At 39.0% G+C, this 22611-nt stretch overlaps 1 protein-coding gene across 3 annotated transcripts in view; it reads left to right on the top strand.

Moving 5' to 3' along the window:
* Positions 1 to 22611, top strand: part of MAPK14 (mitogen-activated protein kinase 14) — a 75797-nt gene that overhangs the window by 46089 nt on the left and 7097 nt on the right. The window contains exons 4-10 of one of the 3 annotated variants that reach the window (XM_069488395.1): positions 236 to 347; positions 1060 to 1089; positions 1423 to 1470; positions 2610 to 2724; positions 3293 to 3364; positions 18555 to 18634; positions 21304 to 21382. In XM_069488395.1, the coding sequence (XP_069344496.1) occupies positions 236 to 347; positions 1060 to 1089; positions 1423 to 1470; positions 2610 to 2724; positions 3293 to 3364; positions 18555 to 18634; positions 21304 to 21382 (536 nt within the window). Of the gene's footprint in view, positions 1 to 235; positions 348 to 1059; positions 1090 to 1422; positions 1471 to 2609; positions 2725 to 3292; positions 3365 to 14071; positions 14152 to 18554; positions 18635 to 21303; positions 21383 to 22611 lie in introns of all 3 variants that reach the window. The other 2 variants (XM_069488394.1, XM_069488396.1) reach the window with 2 other exon arrangements.

The following is a 22611-nucleotide window of genomic DNA, read 5'->3' on the forward strand; positions in this document are numbered from 1 at the left end:
AAAGATATATCAAGTAGGAATGAGTGTAGAAATTTTTAGAACAGATGGCAGGTAGTAAAGTTAGGATAACATTGAAAATGAGGTGCCCCCAGCCCCACAAATGAGTAGTTGAGCTTTTAGCCATCATTGTGGTATTTACTAGGTGGCCTTTCCTTTAAAAACTTTAAAAGTCTTATGAAGATAAGAGGTTTTTTAGGGGTTCTGAACTATTGAATAACTTTTCATTAATTTCTAGGTATCTGGTGACCCATCTCATGGGGGCAGATCTGAACAACATTGTGAAATGTCAGAAGCTTACAGATGACCATGTTCAGTTCCTTATCTACCAAATTCTCCGAGGTCTAAAGGTACAGACAATACCACTAATATTTTGAGAAATGAATTCTCCCTCCCCCCTCCCCCCCTTTTAAAAGGACTTAGAACAAACAAGCAAACAACTTACAGAAAATTCAAACACTCACAAAATCACAGGTAAAGACCATAGTATAATAAACCATCATGTTTACTTAGTGACCACAATTACCAGCATGTGGCCAATCATGTTTCTTTTGTATTTCCCAAGCCCTGCATTATTTTAAAGCAAGTCTAGGCATCATATCATACTGCCCATAGATGCGTTAATATGCAAATTTGAGAGATGAGGACTCTTCATTATTACATCTAAAAATTAGTAATTTCTGATATAATCTGAAACCTGTTCAGTGTGATGTTGAAATTTTTAAAAAATCCTTAAGGAAGGCTAATTTATTTGTGGGAGGAGCAGATAAACAGTGTTTTAAAATTAAATCATCTTAGATGTTTAGCAGCTTTGAGTCCTTACTGAGCTCCAGAACGCCAACAAGAAAATAGATTCAAATCTCAAGTGAGGGGAGTCAGTGGCTGTGGAAATTATAGTTATGATAGATGTGCAGAATCCCGACAGTTACTTGTTCTGATTTCTATTCCCACTGTTAACACTAGCAGTTCTTACTGGTTGATGAAAATATGCAACAAATGTATAATATGACAGTGGGAGGTTGGAGACAACTTTCATTTAACTGGCTTTTTTCTCTTTCACAGTATATACATTCAGCTGACATAATCCACAGGGTATGTGTATCATGACTTTGGTTAAATTATTTTGGGGAAACGGCAGGGAGGTGGAAGAATGGCATTTAGCCAAGATCCTGATAATGTAGACTTTAGCCACTGAAATATTGATTGATTGCAACTTTGTTGTATATTTAGACTGATTAAAGAAAGAAGATGTATAGTTTATTCCTATTTAAGGCTAATTTTGGACTAGATACTGCGTATAGGATGGAGATTGTTGCTGACTGGGTGAAGTCTTACTATTATATCTGGATCCTCATTATTAACTGTAGGGAGAGAATTATCATGCATCGTAAGGTTGATCCTGTCCTCTCTGTGTTTGCTTCCTAGGACCTAAAACCTAGTAATCTAGCTGTGAACGAAGACTGCGAGCTGAAGGTAAAATGAAGAGACAGTAGTAATTGTTTGCTTCACCCTGAGATTACATGTTTGACTAACCAGCCAAACTTTTATAGGGAATAGATTTATATTTATAAGCTATGACTTTTTTTCTGAAAATTCATGTTGTCCTTAGGAATATCAGACTTTGAAATTTAAGCCATTTCTGAGTAAGATGAGTGACACTGAAAGTGGCATCAATTGTCTTGTTTTCATTTAAAAATAAAATTAGAAAATTAATATATTAATCACAATAAAAAGAAAATCATAGTCTGAATATCAAGTAAGCAATCCTGAAGAGGTAATTAGTAGATTAAATAGATTCTTAAGAGGAAAAATGGCAGAAACCAACTCACTCAAAATAATTTAGAGTCCAGAGTGCTCACCATTACATGATGGAACCGCTCACTCAATTCAAATAAAAGATAAGTGAACTAATTGTCTATAAAGAGCAAGCAGCTCTGGAACTTTTTTTGTTTAATTTCATTCTTTTTACTCAACTTAAAAAAAAAAACATAATGTACATCTATGTAACCACCACATTTATGATAGAGAACATTTCCTTCACTTCAGGCAGTTCCCTGTGCCCGTTCCTAGTCAATCCCTACCCCTCCACCCCTAATTCTGACTCCAGGGAACTGCCAGTCTGCTTCTGACACTCTAGATTAGATTTCTCTCTTCTGGAGTTTCATATAAATGGAATCATACAATGTATATTTTTTGTGTCTGGCTTTTGTTTAGTATAATGTTTTTCATTTGTATTGTGTATCAATAGTTTCTTCCTTTTTATTGCTGAGTAGTAGTATTTCCTTTTATGAACATACCAGAATTTGTTTATCTGTTGATGGACATTTGCTTCAGTTCGGGTTTGAGGCTATGTAAAGCTGCTATAAATATTCATGTGCAAGCCTTTGTGTGGACATAGTTTTCATTGCTCTACCTAGGAGGGGCTTTTTTGTTTTGCTTTTTGTAGTTTTAAAGTTCTTGTTGTGTGTTTACCATGTATTCTATGCATGGACCAGGAAATCTGTTTATGAAAAAGTACTATATTGTTCTCCTTTTTAAGGCAACAGAGCTTTTTTCCTGCCCGCTTTCTAAGTCTTAGCAGTTTGTTCCAGTGCCTGATTTGTCTCCCTTAGATCCTGGACTTTGGACTGGCTCGGCATACAGATGATGAAATGACAGGCTACGTGGCCACTAGGTGGTACAGGGCACCTGAGATCATGCTGAACTGGATGCATTACAACCAGACAGGTATTGCTTGCTTTGGCTATTTAGGACCTTATTAATACCATGCTGGATGTATTTGGGATTCTCAGAAGTAGACATGGTGGGAGCGGGAGGAAATATCTTTTCTTCCCTCAATGATCCTTTTAGAGCCTACAGATAGAAAATATTTCTCTTGCTCAGATGGGTAAGTGGAATTTTTATACACAGCTTTCAAACTTTGTGATTTAGCAGTTGTATTTTTATTTAGATTTTCAACATACTCTCTGAGTACTTCTACCTGAAGACAATGGATTCATAATCTTAACCCCTCAATATTACTTGGGATATAATCCACCATTCTACCAATAGGAAACTTTTGCCCCTTTTTGAACAGCTTATTTTTCTTAATTTGTGTTTTGACTTATCCCACCTATGAACAGCCTTTTAGGGGGTTGAAGGGCTTACTTATTTTTATAAAAATGAGTGTGATTGTTGAGCTGCAGATGACTTAAATACTCATTTGACTATGTCACCCCTTGTTATGGTTCCATTTGTGGCCAAGTACAATAATAGTGACATTCCATGTACTTTTATTTCTCTTTAATTTTGCCAGTTGATATTTGGTCAGTGGGATGCATAATGGCGGAGCTGTTGACTGGAAGAACATTGTTTCCTGGTACAGACCGTATCCTTTAAAAAGTTTTGGATTCTTGTTTCTTATTTGTATTCCAGTGTCCATGGATGTATACTACCTTTACTTATCTCTAGGGAAGGCTCCCAGTTACTTGCTTTGATAGTTCGGATGTGCATTATGCGGTCTTTCTTTTTGCTGAGTAGCTTGCCTTGCCAGGAAAGTGGCTTCAGTTTACTTTTGTGAGCTGGAAAAATTCCTCATAAGCTGAAAAACACTTTAAATCTTTCATCTGTCCTCTTTTTGCAGTGAGTCCCTTGTTACATTAATCTTCTCACAGCACTTCTGAGACCCAAGCATACTCATGAGAAGCTCCAGATCCCAATGACACGTTTAGTCTACTTGTACAAACACTTAATGAGCACAAGATACCCATTTATAAATCAAGGGCATCTTGCCGTTACATTTGTTTTATGTATTAAAAAGGCTATGTTTGGTCTTTGTAATGATGTAACTGCTGACTCTTGTTATGTTTGGTGTTTAACAGCAACTGGTAAAAGCAAGAAGTGATAAGGTCACCCTGTCATGTACCTTTTTTTCCGGCACAACTTTATCCTTGATCGCAGCCAAACCTTACTTTACTCCGAGACTCACTGTCTAGTTTATGGTTTATCATAACCCCTTTCCTATCTGCTGTATGCTTGTCTCATAGTTTAATAATAATGTCATCAAAATCTGATTTGTTAGAACTCTCATCAGTTCCACTTGGGGAACATGTTTAGGTGAGAAGGAATGTTAAATTATGTGTCTACAATTACTTTGGGGGATTTTTATAGAATTCAGCTGACTAACTTTTGAATGGCTTTGGTTGGGCTTTTAGATATACTTCTGTTCTGTCATGCTTAGAGATCTAAACATGGTTTTAGCCCCTCACCTAAACAAACTCATTGAGTTTATAAGCCACAATGTCAGTTCACTTGCTTATAGTTTGGGGTATACTTTTACGGTAACTGTGATGTTCATGCTATCTATCCGTGTATTCTGTCTTATGCTAGAGTGAATGTACTTTCCTTGTGAACTGGAAAACCTCTCTTAGGTAAAGCTGTTTGTTTCTCCCTGAATATTACTGGATTGATACTGAGGTCAGTCTCCCTATACTTAGCTCATTTTATTACTCTCTATCCCTGGATTTTAAGTTTGTTTAGTACCTAGCATTTCTCCTTTGTCCTTTCATTCACCTTTTATCTGTTTCTTAGAAATCTGGCATATATATTACAGTCCAAGTTAAGAGAATTAGGGAAAATTTATGATTCCCCCTTTCCTCAGGTACATATCTCAGAGTCCCATCTTCGATTTTCCCTCTGGAGCAGATGCTGTCCTGATATTATTCTCTGTTCTCCCTCCCCTTCCTCTTCTTGTTATCTGTATCTCCAGCTATCATTCAGTCAGTCACAGACACTCATGTCTCCATAGATACACAAAGTAGCAGAGAGAGACAGACAATATAAGCCCACTGGTTAAGAGCACATACTCTGGGATCAGACTTTCTGGGTTTAGATCTTAGCTCCTTTACTTCCAGCTGTGTAACTTTGAGCAAGTTTCCTTCCTCCCCCCTCTATCCTCCCACCTCCCTCCTCTTCCCTGTACCCTCTCCCCTCTCCTTTCCCCCTCCCCTTCCCTTCCCTTTCCTTTCCTTTCTTCATCAGGCAGGATCTTGCTCTGTTGCCCAGGCTGAAATGCAGTGGCCTCATCATAGCTCACTATAAGCTCAAACTCCTAGCCTCAAACGATCCTCCTGCCTCAGCCTCCTGAGTAACTGGGACAACAGGTATGCGCCACCACACCTGGCTAATTTTTTTCTATTTTTTGTAAAGACACAGTCTCACTCTTGCTCAGGCTGGTCTTGAACTCCTGGCCTCCCAAAGTGCCAGGATTACAGGTGTAAGCCACTGTGCTTGGCTGAGCAAGTTTGTAACATCTGTGTCTCAGTTTCCTTAACTATGAAATGATAATAATGGTGTATACCTCATAAGGTTGTTGTGAGAATTCAGCAGGATAATATCTTGAAAGTACTGAAATTGGAGCCTACCAGTAAATATTAGCCATCACCTTTAGTAATGGCCTTTGGGAGACAGTTTCCCACTTCACCCTCCCCCTTTATTGTCTACCTATGAATCAGTAATGGTTAATTTTTTTTTTTTTTAATTCTGTGACAGGTAGTAAAGGATAGATCTCCTTGGCAGGCTAGTGGTAGAAAGTTTTCAAAGCAACATAGGTTTAGTGTCCTCATGGTTCTGTCTCAGACAGCTGTCTACCCTTGATGGCATGATCCTTTAGACTGCTTTCAGCCTGCAGGAAATCTTCCCTTTATGCCTACCTCTTTTTCTTCTGTGTCCTTTAGATAAGCAACCTAGCATTTAAACATTTTAATAGAGGATTCATTTTTTTTATTAATAATATATCAGAATTCATTTTAAAATTTTGATTTTAGTAATCCACTGTTTCTTTTCTGTTTGGCTCTTTTTTAGAAAAGATGTTCTCCTGGATTGTAAAAATCAAATGCAAAGGATTTATATTTGTAAAATACTTAACCTTCCTCTTGTCAGTTCCTGTCTGTATAGATATAGCTTTGGTTGCCTGGCAAGAAGAAAAGAGGGAAGTGTTCCCCATTGTTTTTTTTTTTGGGGTTTTTTTTTGCCTGAACTGTATAATCACTCATGTTCTAGCATAGTGCTTCATAACGCTCATTATGTGTCAGAATCACTTTGGGAAGCTTTTAAAAACTAGATGCCTGGACACCAGTCCAAAGACTCAACTTCGTTGGTGTGGGTCAGAACACAGGCTTTGGTATATTTTTAAGTCTCCAGGTGATTCTAGTGTACAGCCAGTGTTGAATACAACTAGAGTTTTAACCATGGCTGACCCTGAAAGTTATTTAGTTAACAGTCTTTCCTCATTTTTTTAAAGGTACCAATGAAATCAGAAAGTTAAGAATTAGCATCTGGTTGAATCCTCTGTTTTATAGATGAGGAAACCAAGACCCAGAGAAGATAGATCCAAAACTGTCCCTTAGGCCACAGTTTCCTTTCAATATTCTGTTCTTTACTATTCCTCTAATTTCTAGAATTCCTCGTTTTAAAACCTTTGGAGAATGTGCTGGCCCCATACCCTCTTCCTTTGGCCTGAAGGGCATGCAGCTACTACTCATTTGTGACTTTTAAATGCAACTGATTGCTGAGGCAGCCCGTAAAGGGTATTCTTTATTTGAATTAATCACTTTCCATTTGGAATTGGTGGCTTTAGCTTCTAAATAAGAACCATCTACTAGAATACTGTGCAGATGTTTTATATCTGTGCTACTGTATGTAGCTAGTTTTATGTCTGAAGCTAGTATAACTTAGAAACATTTCATGAAAAACATAAAATTTATTAATACCATTTTAATTTTTTTATTGTCATAAAATACATGTAACATAAAATTTACCATTTTAACTATTTTTAAGGATGCAGTTCAGTGGCATTAATTACATTCAGTATTGTACAATCATCACCACTTTCTATTTCCAAAATTTTTCATCACCACAGACAGAAACTCTCGACCTATTAAACAGTAACTTCCCATTCTCCTCTCCTCTGAACCTCTATTCTTTCTGTTTCATCTAAGTGGAATCATACTATATTTGTCCTTTTGTGTCTGGATTGTTTCACTAAGTATTAATGTTTTCAAGGTTCATCACATTGTAGCATGTATCAGAACTTCATTCTTTTCATGGCTGAATACTATTCCATTGTATGTACATACCACATTTTGTTTATCCATTCATCTGTTGGTGGACAGTTGGGTTGTTTCCACCTTTTGGCTATTGTGAATAATGTTGCAGTGAACATTGGCATGCAAGTATCTGTTTGAATTCCTGCTTTTGATACTTTTGGGTATGTACCTAGGAGGGGATTGTTGGCCCATATAGTAATTCCATGTTTAGCTTTTTGAAGAGCTGCCAAACTGTTTTCCATAGTAGCCGCACCATTTTACATGCCTACCAGTGATGTATGAAGGTTCCAGTTTTTCCACATCTTTGTCAACACTTAGTTCTTTCCTTTTTATTATTATAGCCATCCTAGTAGGTATGAAGTGGTATCTCATAGTGGTTTTGATTTGCATTTCTCTCATGACTAATGATGTTGAGCATCTTTGCATATGCTGGTTGGCCCTTTGTATATCTTCTTTGGAGAAATGTCTATTCAAGTCTTTTGCCTATTCTTAATTGGGTTGTCTTTTCGTTGTTGAGTGGTAGGAGTTCTTTATATATCCTGGATACCAGACCCGTATCAGATACATGATTTGTTAAGTATTTTAACTTGTTCTGTGTGTTGTCTTTTTCTTTCTTAATAATACAGTCCTTTGATACACAAAAATTTTTAATTTTGATGAAGTTCCAATTTATCTGTTTTTTTTCTTTTGTTTCTCATGCTTTTGGTGTCATAGCTGACAATATATTGCTAAATTCAAGGCCATGCAGACTTACCCCTGTGTTTTCTACTAAGAGTTTTATGACTCCTAAGAGTACAAGAGTGTTTAGCAAAGACTTAGGTCTTTGATCCATTTTGAATTAATTTTTATGTATGATATGAGGTAGGGTTCCAACTTCACTCTTTGCATGTGGAAATCCATTTGTGTCAACACCATAAGTTGAAGAGACTATTCTTTCCCCCATTGAATGAACTTGGTACCCTCTTACTTCTCCTTTGTTTTTTTTGTTTTATTTATTTTCTATCTGTTTCTTAGAAATCTGTTGTATATAATTAGCAATAGATGTATGGGTTTAATTCTGGACTCTCAATTCTGTTCCATTGGTTTATATATCTGTCCTTATGGCAGTACCACACTGTTTTGATTACTGTAGCTTTATAGTAAGTTTTGAAATCGGGAAGTGTGAGTCCTCCAACTTTGTTCTTCTCTTTCAAGATTGTTTTGGCTACTTGGGGTCCCTTGTAATTCCATATGAATGTGATGATTGACATTTCCACTTCTGCAAAAAAGGCTTTTGGAATTTTCGTAGGGATTGTGTCAGATTTTTAGATCACTTTGAGTATGTTGACATCTTAATAATACCAAGTCATCCTCTCCGTGAACGCAAGATATAAAATCTCTTTCCATTTGTTTAGGTTTTTAATTTCTTTCAGCAGTGCTTTATAGTTGTCAGTTGTCCAGTCTTTCACCTCCTTGGTGAGATTTATTCCTAGGTATTTTATTCTTGTAGCTGCTATTGTAAATGGAATTGCTTTCTTAATTTCATTTTGGTGTGTTCATTGTTGGTATAGAAATGCAGAACTAATTTTTATTTGTTGGTCTTGCACCCTGCAAATTTGTTCACTTTATTTATTAGCTCTACAAGCTTTCTTGTAGATTCTTTGGGATTTTCCATGTGTAGGATCATGTCATCTGCAAATATAGTTTTATTTCTTCCTTTCCAATTTAGATGCTTTTATTTCTTTCTCTTGTCTAATGGTTCTGTCTAGAACTTCTAGTACAGTGCTGAATAGCAGCAGTGAAAGTGGGCATCCTTGTCTTCTTCCTGTCTTAGAGGGAAAGGTTTCAGTCTCTTTGCATTGAGTATGATGTTATCTGTTGTTTTTTCATAAATGCTCTTTATCGTGTTGGGGAAGTTCCCTTTTCTTCAAATAGTTTTCTGGTGTTTTTATCTGAATTTTAAATGTCATTAAAATTTTATTTAGATTTTGTTGTTGTTGTTGTTGTTTTGAGTCAAGGTCTTGCTCTGCCACCCAGGCTGGAGTGCAGTGGCGTCATCATAGCTCACTGCAACCTCCAGCTCCTGGGCTCACGAGATCTTCCTGCCTCAACTTCCTGAGTAGCTGGGACTACAGGTGTGCGCCACCTCATCAGGCCTTTAGATTACATTTAAATTTAATTACATGTGGCTAGCGGTATTGGATTGGATTGCCCATTTTCAGATCTCTGCAAGTTGTCTTCCTGTTCTACCTTTTCCTCGGGTTTTTGATTAGTCTGCTTGAGAGATTCTTTTGGTATTGGTTGTTAATAATCCCTGGAGTTCCTTTAAAGATATAAGACATACTGATTTTTGTTTTAAAGCTAATTATATTTTATTAGGTTAGAAATTATTCTTGTTTGTGACTTTGCATAACTCTTCCATCTGGCTTAATAATAGTATTGTTATTTTTTTAAAGAATGAAGCCCTCACTTCTAAGCCTAGTTGACTAGGTATATCAAGTGGACACAGCTGACAGAACTTTATATTAGAAGGGAGAAAGGACACAGAATATCTCTTCAGGTATAGTACTAACTTATTTCAAATACTATTGATTTTGAAATGAGTGAGCCAGTTAGAAAATGTTATTACTGTTGCTTAACATTCTGCAACTTTAAAAAGAGAGAAAATGAGTTTCATAGCCCTGTTCTGTGTCAGTTACTGTGTTTTCTACCAGAGAGCACACAGTCTTGGCTTGCTATTGTTTTTCTTTCCTGCATGATCAAGTACATTTACTTCATGCTTTTTAAAACCTCCCCCCTTTTATTTTAATAGAAGTGGTTCTCTTGAGACATGAACTAGGGGCTGAGGGGCTGCTGAGTTACAATCCACTTGCCACCAGCTGCTACCCTGCTCCTTATGAATTTTCTTAGTATATTACATTTGCTCCTTAGTTCTACTCTTATTCATTTCTTCTTTTGACCTTTTTCAAACATGTCATGAATATTTCAGACATACTACAAGGCAAAGAATAATACAATGGACACCTATGTTCATACCACCCTGATTGTGAGATAAACTGACAATAGAGCTAGAGCTTCTGGAAGACCCTTCTTGTCACATCTGCTGCTCACTTTCAGTCACTGGTACAAATATTCTCTCTCATGTTAAAAAAGCAGTTTCACTTTAGACACTAAAAGCAAGTACCCTAATAAATGTTGAAGAAGAAAAACATCTTATTAGATTATTTGCCCTTTCTTCTGTAACTTGAAAATATATTTTCCCAGAGAAGGCAGAATTCCCAGATTTGTTCACAAACTGAGGGCACCTTAAGAAATTTTCTTTGTGTGAGAGTGAAAATGACTATTTTGACAGCCTGGAAGAGAAAGAAGTGGGCTAAATCCCATTCTCATCCATCCTGGCTGTCAGTGTTCTGCTTTGCCCGTGTGTGGATTTATTTCATTGAAAACTGCTGCTCATAGGCAGGTAGGTCCTACAACTGGTCCTTTGTTCATCTTCAACTCTCTGGTCTGTGGAGGTGTTCTAGGAGTTGGCTAGAGCACTTAGGAGTGACTAGAATATCCCTCTTTTATTTTCCCTCTAATTATCCCATTACCCTTGTTTTTTTTCCCTTGCCTGTTCAGCCTGACTGCCTTTTGCTTCTGTTAAAGAGGACTTGGTCTAAAGAGTAACCTTAGACTTAAGTTGTCCTTTTCTTTGTTTTAGAACAGTTCAGAAGATTTATGATTTAAATTTTGACATTATGATCATTACAATGAAAACATTTTAAACTAATAGTAAAAGTATCTTCTACCTAAGAGGATAAAGAGGTTAAACTTATTATGAAGGATGGCTCGCTGTGGAAATAACTAATTGTCATGATATGGTAAATTTTGCTTTGCTCTGCTTATCTATCTGCTTGAAGGTCCTTCTGGTCTTAACTGCTGGGACAAATTGTAGTGGTCTTAAAGTAGCTAGTACTGTTGGAGGACTGGCCTGTGTTTCAGTGGATTTGCCAGCTTTTGGAGAACCTGTGGTGATTTGCATGCTTTGATTTCCTTCATGCAAATGCTTTTAGCTACTAAGTAGATTTTTATTTCATATTGTGTGGTTCTCCATAGAGTATAGTTATTCTGGGTTTGAGGGCAAGGTGGAGGGATGGAGCTGAATTGAAAAGCATATTACAACTGCTAGTCTTTTCAAGCTACTACGTGGAAGGTGCTAGGGATAAGATGGTACCTGTCCTTAAAACCAGAATGATCAGACTCAATGAGTTATAGGGGTTACTTGAACAAGTGTCTACCTCTGATTATAAATAAGATAGAATGATAAAAAACACTATAATAGGGGTATAAATAAGTTATTGAAAAAAGTAGAGAATTAATTTGAACTTAAGATATCTAGGAAGACTTCATGGAAGAGTACTTGTTTGAGCAGGACTTCGAAAGGTAAATAGGAAGAGAAAAAAGGCTTACTAGGAGGGGAGAAGGAAGGTATTCCCGTTTATGATTTGCATAAATGAGAACTTGAAAGCTTAGAAGTGCCTGGAATATTTGGTGTGAGCCGAAGCATTGAGTGCATTAGGAATAAAAATTTGAGGCAGAGTCAGAAAAGCAGCTTGATGCCAAATCATGGAGGGCTGTGAATGTGAGGTTGGGAATTAGGGCTTGATTCTTTGGGCCTGAGATGATTGGATATGGGCGTGGGGAGAAAGACATGGAGTCCGCAGCCTGTTGTAAGCCACTGGCTAGTGAGAGTTGCGTGTTCTTTAGATAGGTTGGGGTGCAGTTAGGGCAGTTGAGAAGGTCACAGCTCAGAGAGTCTTTTGTCTTTCTTAGGGTATAAAACTTGACTCTAATTGTAAGTAGTCAGGAAAGAAGTCTCTTAAGAGTACCAGTCTCAACAACTTTTACCAATTAGTTTTGATGCATATGTTATAAATCCACCTGTTTGAGAGTTGGAGTAGTCTAGATTTTCTCATATGTGATGTACTTTATTTTGTGGTAACTACCCAGTTAAATATGATCCGGAAGAGAGTGGATGTGAGGGGACTAAATTTTTATAAATTGAGTCATTTTAAGTGAGCATAGAGGACTTTTACTGATTTCTATTATAATGTAATCTGGTTATTTTAGATGAAAATAGTATCCATCCTATTCCCACTCCTGCTCTGTCCCCATAAACGTGCTTTAAATTTTTTTTTCTTGTCAATGTCTTGAACTAAGAAACCAGTATTAAAATTTTAACTTTCAGAACACTGATTTTGTCATTTGCAGATGACAAAATTCCGTACTATTCTTACAAATAACTTATGTGAGTAGACTTGTTTCTAATTTATCTTTGTTTTCTATAGAACACAAGTTAAACAACTTGGATGGAGTTCACACCTTTTCTTAAAGGACCAGGTAGTAAATATTTTAGGCTTTAATCACGGTTTCTGTTGTAACTCTGCTTGTTGTTGGGAAAGCAGCTATAGACAGTACATAAATAAATGGGCATGGCTATGTTCTAATAAAACTTTATTTTTAATAGGCAGTGGCTGGTATTTGCTGACTCCTGTCTAGAATTTTCTTCCACTTAAGCCAGTTTCATATCTGAAAAAAAGAGAAAAGCAAGATGCCAGTCATATTGCATAAGTACTTCCTATAACTTAGGCAACTATGGCTTGCAGAAGACATTATTTTTAAATTATACTGTATTGCCTTTATATATCTTATCATAAGCAAAAATCTGTTCTCTTCATCCTGTTCTATGTTTTCCTCAAATATTAATCTTTTGAGTGCCATTTACCAGATACTAGGCTAAGCACTGGGGATAAGTGATGAACAGGCAGAGTGGCACCTGCCCTCCTAGAGATACAGATGAGGCCAGGTAACAGACAATAAACAAAGTAATTCTAGCTTGTGATGAAGCACTATGATGTTATCAAGCGTGGTGCTGAGAGACAGAATAAGGGAGCGGGGTGTTATTTGTATACAGTGTTGGGGGAGGCCTTTCCTAGGAGGTGAAGTTGAAGTTGAGACCTGAAGGATTATAGTGAAAAACCTGACAGGGGTCAGAAGACAGTCATCCTCCCCCTCTCCCCCTGAGTATCGGTATCGTGCATAAACTATTTTATAACATTTTTTCTCTCTTTTTAACTTCCCTTTTAAGGTTAGCATTAAAAGCAATTAGAACACGTGGGTATTTTTTTGTCTTCTGGTTAATAGACACATATACATTCTGAGTTGAAGTATTGGCTATCAGAATAAAGGTTTGGGCATTGTGGCCTATTATTTAGAGCCTTTGGGATGTGTGGAGTTTGTTAAGCTTTCTATGTCCATTTTGCATTTGTAAGGTTGAAGCCTCCTATGTTTTGCTTTATTGTGGTGCTCTTAAAAGAACAGGCAGTGGGAGAGTGCCCTCTGCTGGCCGACTCACTCACACTTCTCTGCCTTCAGTAGCCGGTGTAAGGGGGAGAGGTTTGCTAGAGGGCACGCTTAGCTGTTCAGGCTTTGGGATCTAGGCAGGTCTCCCTCTGTCATATTACAAGCTCTTTAGGTCAAGCCTTAGGGGAACATTCACAAATGGCCTTGTACATTTCCAGTTACTATGCTCTGCTGCGTTTTTCTTATCTGTGGCCTTCTGACTACCAGTGCTCTTTGCTTGACTGGCTGCTGCTGCTTTGGTGGAAGGTGAGGAGGTAGAGACTGAGCGTATGGACTGAGTGAAGCTTTTGTATTTTCATCTGCTGTCTTTGGCAGCTAAGAACCCAGCTAAAGTTGTTCCACTTTACTGATGATATGTGACAGATGCACATAAATTGGATATGTGTGTGGTAGCATTTTGAATCTTTGTACAGGAGGAGCATGTCCTACTTGAAGTGACCATCCTACAGATGCCTTGACCTAGATGAATTCACCATGTTAGCTAGGTTTGGGGTTTTTAATTTTTGTTCTGGGGATGTTTTGTTTGTTTTTGTTTTGTTTTGTTTGTATCGTTTGTTTTTCATTTTTATTTTGTCCCAACATTTTCCTTTATAGTCCACCATTAGATATTGATCAGTTGAAGCTCATTTTAAGACTCGTTGGAACCCCAGGGGCTGAGCTTTTGAAGAAAATCTCCTCAGAGTCTGTGAGTTGATGCTTTGATTGTAATTCTCTGCCCTGTTGGGAGCCTCTGCCACTTTTCTGCTATCAATCTGTACTTTGTCCCGAGTATGTGTGTGAGCTGCATGCCCTTTGTGTGCTGGCTTCCGGGATGAGGGGTGTGTGCGCGTGCACACGTGTGCCTGCTTGCATGCGTGAGCGTGTTTTGTTCTCTGTCTGGGGACATAGATCACGGGATCCTTTATTGGGCAATAGCATCCCAGTAAAACAATGAGATTTGAGATTCTAATTGATTCCAAGAGATTAATGGAAATTTGCTTCTCTGTTCTTGAGCTCTGACTTCATTTTTCTCCAAAGTTTCACGTATACTTAAGATTTCTTTTCACTTTTTTTAGTGTTTGTTCTCAAAGCATGAGCTTCACCATTTAATAATCTCACTTCACTAAAGGAATGAAATGTGCATTGTCTGCACGCTGTTCCCCTTTTCCAGAAGTCACTTGCTTTTTATTGCTTTAGAACAGACGACTCACACATCCTATGTAAGGTACCTGTTCCCAGCAGAGGCACCTTTCTACCCCGTCCCCGTTCCACTCAGAGCAAACACCTCCACTTCTGATACTCAGATGCACAGGAGCGTGGTTGTAAATCCTTCCTCCCACAGCCTGCCTTTCTAATTACAAGTTGAATAACTTGAGAAAAGACTTTGGAGCTACTGCTTTCCTGGAGGGATTAGACAGAAGCCTTGGAAATGTGACTCTGGCTTTCTTTGGCTATGATTTCCTGCTGTTGATCATTGTCTTGAGCCAGAGGCATGAGAGAAGCCATGAAAGCCAGCTTTTCTACCTTTTCTCCTCTATCTGCCGCTAGGCAGGTGGACAAAAGGGAAAAAGCTATGGAGCCAAGCTCCAGTTGTGCCTTCCTGGATTCTCCTCCCAGCATTTCTGACCAAAGGGGCCTTTGCCCAATTGGGAAGACTGCTTGGTAGCTGGAGGCAGGCATGAGCAGGTGAGTTTGAACTGTTTATCATCTTCCTGACAAAATAAATACCGTGATCTAGTATGTATAGGGTACATTTCTTAAAAGGACCACAAAGCCCAGTATATTTCTGAATTTCCACTGTGAGGGTTATATAATGCTGGTCCTGTTTCATTTTGTATTGTTTACTTATTTAAGATGAGGAAGTAAAAGCACAGAAAGGCAGGGCTGAGTATAGATCCCAGATGTTCCGATAGCATGATCTAAACTGTAATCTCATGTGATTACACACTGTTTTGAAAGTCATTGTCAGAATTACTGACCACAATGTCAACCTGAAGAAGTGTTTCCTTTTGCATCATGATATGAAGAAACTGGATTAGAGTGATCCAAAGAAGATATCAGATGATGCTTAGAAAGGACAGTGCTTTTTTAAATAAATGCATTTGCTTAAAAAGATTGGCTAGTAAGAGGACATGGGGGCAGGGGGAGGGCTGGGAAAAAGCTCAGTTAATGAATAGTGATAATGAGACTAAGATAGTAAATTCATTTCCTGTCTGGGAATTACTGCTAGCAGCCCCTTCTCAGTTCCCTCTTCCATCCCAACCATCTGCCCTATAGATATGTGCTATTAGTCACAAGAGGTTCTAAAAGACAAAGTGTGGGTAAAATAGTATTTATTTATCACCAATCCATCTTTTTTTTTTTTTTTTTGAGACAGTCTTGCTGTGTCACCCTGGTTAGAGTGCAGTAGTGTCATCATAGCTCACTCTTGGGCTCAGGCGATCCTCCTGCTTCAGCCTCCTGAGTGGCTGGGACTACAGAGCCGTGCCATGACACTCAGCTAATTTTTCTGTTTTTAGCAGAGACGGGGTCTCGCTCTTGCTCAGGCTGGTCTTGAACTCCTGAGCTCAAGCAATTCCTGCCTAGGCCTCCCAGAGTGCTAGGATTACAGGTGTGAGCCACTGTGCCTGGCCAATCATTTATTTTTAAGAAAGAAACTATCCGGGCTGGGTGTAGTGGCTCACGCCTGTAATCCTAGCACTTTGGGAGGCCGAGGCAGGAAGACTGCTTGAGGCCAGGAGTTTGAGACCATCCTGGGCAATAGTGAGACCCCATCTCTACAAAAAATAAGAAAAATTAGCTGGATGTGGTGGCACACACCTGTAGTCCCAGCTACTTGGGAGGCTGAGGCAGGAGGATAGTGTGAGCCCAGGAGTTTGAGGTTGTGGCGAGCTATGATGACGCCACTGCACTCTAGCCCAGGTAACAGAGTGAGACTCTGTCTCAAAAAAAGAAAGAATGAATGAATGAACGAACACTGGGTGCACATCATACATTTCAGCAGCTCTGCTATAGCATTGGGCATGATGAAATTGAATATCAAAATATAGAACTTAATATTGTATTGAGTGTAAGAATAAGAAAGGATTTTTTTCTACATAATCGTGGTGAGTGGACAAAAGTAGTTTAAATATTCTAAAGGGTAGACAAGCTGAATTTGATGTGAGTGACACTGCCCAAGTACCTGTTTATCTTAAAAGCATGTGGTGTGTGAAGTACAGAATGGAAAAGTAACAAAGACGGGTGAGTAAAATCGTTCGAAGATTTTAAAAATTGGAAACAAGGCATTAGTGAAGGAATTAGTAAACAGAAAGCCAACCACTATTTTCATTACTCCTGAAGAGTTGTAGTGATGCCAGCATTTATGAAGAAGTTTAATCAGCAAATTATAGGACGTTCTAAGTAAGAGAACGCAATAATGGATTGAGAACATACTAGGATTGCCATAGAAAGGGGATAAATGGGTCACGGATGGAGGCCTAAGGATAGAGAATTTATTTGGTTGATAGCATAGTACCTATAGTAGTAATCAGTGAAGTACCAAAAAATCATATTAAGAAAGCAAAAGCCTGGCTCATTCACACTTTTTTCTAGAAATATCAACTCCCTAACTTCCTGACAGGAAGGGGATATTTCACTAAAGGAGACAGAAACAGAAAATGTGCAGGCCAGTATTATTCACAGAAGGTAAGGGAGAGGGCAGAATTTTAACATTTTAAAACCCCACTGGTATTCTGCTATTGATGGTTTACTTTGTGATCCCCTTTTGTTATTTCTCTTGGCATGCAAAGTGCCATTTGTGATGTAATTTGTTAAAGGTAAATCTAAACTCTGTTGTGAGAATGTTAAAAGAATTTCCTTCCACCTTTTGGATTTGCTGGCCTCTGTCTTTGGCTTAGGGAGCCTGAAAGGCTGTGTGGGGCTCCTGGCCCCGGCTCTCTCCCTCGGCCGGCCTTAAACGTGCATTAAACAGATGCCTGCTAGGTAGTCTGACTACTGGGGAGTTCAGTTCAGAGAATGAGCTAAAGTAAAAAAAAATATTCAGCGAAGTCACAAAGAAGTGAAATTACTTGGCCACAGTGCTTATTGAAAATGATGCTTCAACTGAAGGAAGGAATTAATAGTTAACAGGAAAGGGAACAGAAAAGGGTTTACTGAATTATGTTGAGGATTTTAAAAATGCCATCACTTCTGCTTTTTGTAGGTACACATGATAAACTAGCAGTTCTTACAATATTTTAGAAGAGAGGGAATTGTGTTAACATTGATTGGACAGTTAAAAGAGAGAAGTTTGGAGTACAACTTATATATATGCTTGCACATATGGAAAACCTCATAGTTTTGCCCTTGTCAGGTAATTGCAGTGTTTCAGAAATGTCCTCCGAGCTGTTTGTCAAGTGAATTTAGTCTGTTTACTTGTTAAAGGAACTAGCAGGAGAAATTGTGGCATGCCATAATACTGTCTGCAGCCTGTGACTTCTGTTTTGCCTTTGCCATTAGCCTCTAACTTTCTCCCCATTTCCCCTTTCTTCATTTACCAGTTTGTGCTTATGGCAAATGTTTTAAATTTACCACTACTAATGTCTTTGAAGTTTAGCATTGCTTATCAACCCACATGCCCACCTGTGTCTTAATTTGGAGGGCTGGTGCCTTAGAGAAACCTCTGCCGCCAAAGTCTAGTCTCTTCCTTGAATGGATATACTGGATATTTTATTTTGTTCAAAGTTGAGTCACAATTTTTGAATCATTTATATTTACCCCATTGGCAAACAGGTTTTGGCCATCAGTGCTTGAAAACAGTTCTCTGGCTGGCATCCTGGATCAAGGGGCAGTCTATTTCCAGGGAACCTAAAATATTTAATGTTAAAGATGATGCTAAAACCAAGAACATCAATTTTTCTTATCTGCGTGGCCAGTCACTGGCTACGTGCCTGATAACTCATGCCATACACAGAAGTGTACTTTAACATGCAACCTCGGGCTCTTGGGTAGGGTGGGGAGAAGGTTTTTTGTTTGTTTAGGGGTGGGTTTTTAACCTTTTTAAAAACTCGACTTGAAAATTATTTTTTGCACTGTATGTTTAATAATGCCCTTGACTAGGCATCTAAGATATTAACCAGCTTCAGCAGATTATGCGTCTGACGGGGACACCCCCTGCTTATCTCATTAACAGGATGCCAAGCCATGAGGTGAGAACGAATAGACTGTACAGGGATGTCTAAATCAGAAGGCCGCATTCTCATTTTATTGCCACTGTATAACTGACACAGTTGTTAATATCACTGAATTGCCCGCATGTGCCTTGAGGCCTGCTAAGGCAACGACTGCCAACGTTCTGTTGCAAGATGTAGACATTTGGGATAAAATGTCATCCAGTCCTGTGAGACAAGAATATAATTTATAGGGTTGCAAATAGAAATAATGTAACTTTTATATTTGGTTTTGTGAATTTAGCGTTCATGTAGCTGTTTCTTTCTTTCTAGGAGCTATGCCTGTAGCTAGGGTACGCTACCCTCCGATGGCCTTCATCAGAGGCGTGGTTAACTGAAGTCCATCAGCATGCTTTCCTATTCACCTGTTCTTTTTAATGACCGAAAGAGGATTCTTCATTTAAAAAAACTATAAAATACCCAGCTATGGTTTTTTTTCAAGTACTATATTTAAAAGGAAATACACAGATAATATAAAATAAATATGAACACTGTATGAGTTAGGTGCCGCCTTTACCAGTTTTAACTATTTAATCTAACTCTTCTGTTATCATTCAGAGGTGATTGGGGCACTTCTTTCTAAGATAGCCTTAATTATTTGAGGGACCAGGGTGGCATCACAAAGGGTCCTTCCCTGCAGCTTTGTTTATACTTCAGTGATATTCAGGTAGGCTTTTTATTTATCCTCATCGAAGGTGGGATGGCTGTTTTCTGGATGAGGCAGTTCTCTCTTACCTCTGCTTTCCCTTCATCCTTTTATTTATGTGTTCAGATAGAAAGGGATTACAGCCATGCACATATTTAATTCCTAGAACTTTCTTTTTAAATCAAAAGGATTCTTAACTGCTTTTCAAAGCAGACCTCTCCTGCTCACTCCACATACAATGAATAAGAAGATAAAGTTGCCCCAGCAACCAGAACCACACTAACCTTGTGTGTGTGTATGTGTGTACATCCATAAATATACATACACGCTTTACTGTTGAACTGTATTGACACAGGACTTGTGAGGAGGTGGCTAAGATAGAAAGCGCACTTTCCTTTCTAAAGGCGACAGTGATAGCAGATGATGTTTATTGAGCTCTCACTTGGAACCAAGTACTGTGCTAAGAAAGTACTTAATTTGTTATCTCTAATCTTCATTCCAACCCTCTGAGGTAGACACTTATTAATCCCATTTTACAGATGGAGAACCCAAGGATTCAGGACAATAATAACAAGTAACTTGCCCAGAGTGATAAAGTCAAGATTCAAACTCAAGGCTGTCCCACTCCAGAGACCAAACTTATAACAACTATGCTGGTGATATAAATGTTGCTTATATCAGAATTTTAGTTTGAGATGCCATCATGAGTTTTATCTCACCTAAATATCATAATAACCATATGACATAGGCAAGCCAAATATTAATATCCAACACTAATATTTTACAGATGAGGTATTGATATGCTCCTTGAGACTTTCCTAACATAGATGTAACTTACAAGTGGTAGGGAAAAGATTTCTGGCTAGGCCATGTAATCCACTATTTTCACTACCCTTATTAGATTGTTTTTAATACTTTTAAAATATGTTTGAGTCTCTTAGAATAATATGTTAAGCTTATGTTTACTTTTTTGTTACCAATATTACTTTGCTAGCAAGGCTTAATATTGATACCCTCTTGATATACTAAGAGTGCCTACTGAAGTTGGCATCATCAAAAGACTGCTGGTCCTAGCCTTTCTTCAGGAATACCAACCCTCTATGCTACTTTTAGCTGTTTAGGAAGACTGTCTCAGAAAGGGCACGTCTTAGACATCTTGACCTCAATTTTTAAACTTCTAATCCTACGAATAGAAAGCTAATGAAGGAGAACTTGATTGGTAAGCATTCTCATTCACTTGAAATTAAACTGTGAGAGGCCGGGCATGGTGGCTCACGCCAGTGATCCTGGCACTCTGGGAGGCTGAAGTGGAAGGATCACTTGAGGTCAGGAGTTTGAGACCAGCCTGAGCAAGAGTGAGACCCCGTCTCTACTAAAAAAAAATATTGAAAAAAATTAGACAACTAAAAATAGAAAAAAATTAGCCAGGCACAGTGGCGTGTGCCTGTAGTCCCAGCTACTCGGAAGGCCGAGGCAGGAGGACCTCTTGAGCTCAGGAGTTTGAGACCAGCCTGAGCAAGAGCGAGACCCTGTCTCTACTAAAAATAGAAAAATTAGCCGGGCATGGTGGCGCATGCCTGTAGTCCCAGCTACTCGGGAGGCAGAGGCAGGAGGATCGCTTGAGCCCAGGAGTTTGAGGTTGCTGTGAGCTAAGCTGATGCCACAGCACTCACTCTAGCTGGGGCAGCAGAACGAGACTCTGCCTCAAAAAAAAAAAAAAAAAAAAAAGTGTATGTGTATATACACACACACACACACACACGCACACATATATATATATGAAACTGTGAGAGATGACAGTAATAAATAAAGATGATAATGATAATCATAAATAGGGAAGTTAAGATGGCAGTAAGAGAAGTCTTTAATGAATATCAGACAGTCATAAACTTTGGACTTAGTGGACTTTGTCAGTTCACACTTGTTCCTTAACAGGACCAGAACACTTTGAGGGCAGTAATGTTATGGAACAAAGTCATTCTGAAAACCCTTGTTTTTACAGGCAAGAAACTATATTCAGTCTTTGACCCAGATGCCGAAGATGAACTTTGCAAACGTATTTATTGGTGCCAATCCTTTGGGTAAGTTGACCATATCCTCATCTCGTGGATATTGAATTGATTATAACATAAATTAGAGATTTTAAGAAGAGTTTTCATTTTGACCAAATAGGGTATCATTAAATACATCTTGGAAGGTGATAAATATGGCATTTATTATCTGTGTTTGTATTGCCAGGTTTTAAGAAAATCTCATGACATGCTTATATATTTGATCACAGAATTTGATGGGGGAAATGGACTGGTCCAGGGAAGAAAAGAGAGAGAGAGTAATGAGAATGTTGGGAGGAGAGATTGGGCGGCAGGGAGAAAAAGGTTCAGAAGAAAGCTTGTGACTTGTTCACAGCTGCGGCTGATTTACGGTGTCCCAAGCTGAGGGCAGAAACAACTGAAGGACGGATGGGTGTTTAGAGGGCCCACCGGGGAGCTCCCTGCAGTGTGCTCTGCTCTGCCTGTAACTGCCCAGTGAGTCCTCCACCCTCGCATACTTCCCGGCCCTGTTCTTCCCTGCCTCTCAGAGGCTTAACCATCCTCTCTTCTCTGTGGAGCTAATTTGCTGCCTCCGACTGTAAGCAATGGCACCATTCCTTCCTGACACCGTCACCTGCAGGATCCTTGACAAAGGGAAGTGACGGTGGCAGCTGAGGATATGCATTGCCTTGACTGAAAAAGAAGCTGCTTTATTCTTGAAAGCCGGGGGCTGATGTGTGCTTCACATGGCCCTGAAGCTGCTTTGCCCGGGGCTCCGATGCCCCGACTCTCGGGGGGTGCGGTGGACGGTGCTATTTCACAGCAGACACAGACGGTTCAGACAGGCAGGAAGGGAGGGATGCGATGATAACTACCATCATCAGCCTTCTCACTTTTTGAAGACTGTATTACAGTAGCATGTTTTAAAATCTCATTGCATTTCTTTTAGTCTGTGTGCATCATCTCTCTGCTTACCAGTCCCAGCATCTATGCCTCAGGTCTAGTTTTTTCCCTTTTGAGAGCCGACAGCCATGGTGACCTCTTCAGAAGCTGAGGTGAAGGCTTAGGTGGTTTTACCTTTTTAAGTGCTTGACCCATCGTGCTTGTGGAGAGGAGTTGCGGTGTTGCCGTGTGCTCGTTCTTGTAATAGCAGAGATGCTCGCGCTCTTTAAGTATTGGGCAGTTATGGATGGGTTCATGTCAGACCTCAGCTGGGTCACTCTCATGTCCACGGATGAATCCGCAAACTCCTCAGGGGGATGTAGGATTCTGCTGGTGTT

Source organism: Eulemur rufifrons, chromosome 15 (assembly GCF_041146395.1).
Source record: "Eulemur rufifrons isolate Redbay chromosome 15, OSU_ERuf_1, whole genome shotgun sequence".
NCBI classification, from domain to species: Eukaryota; Metazoa; Chordata; class Mammalia; order Primates; family Lemuridae; genus Eulemur; species Eulemur rufifrons.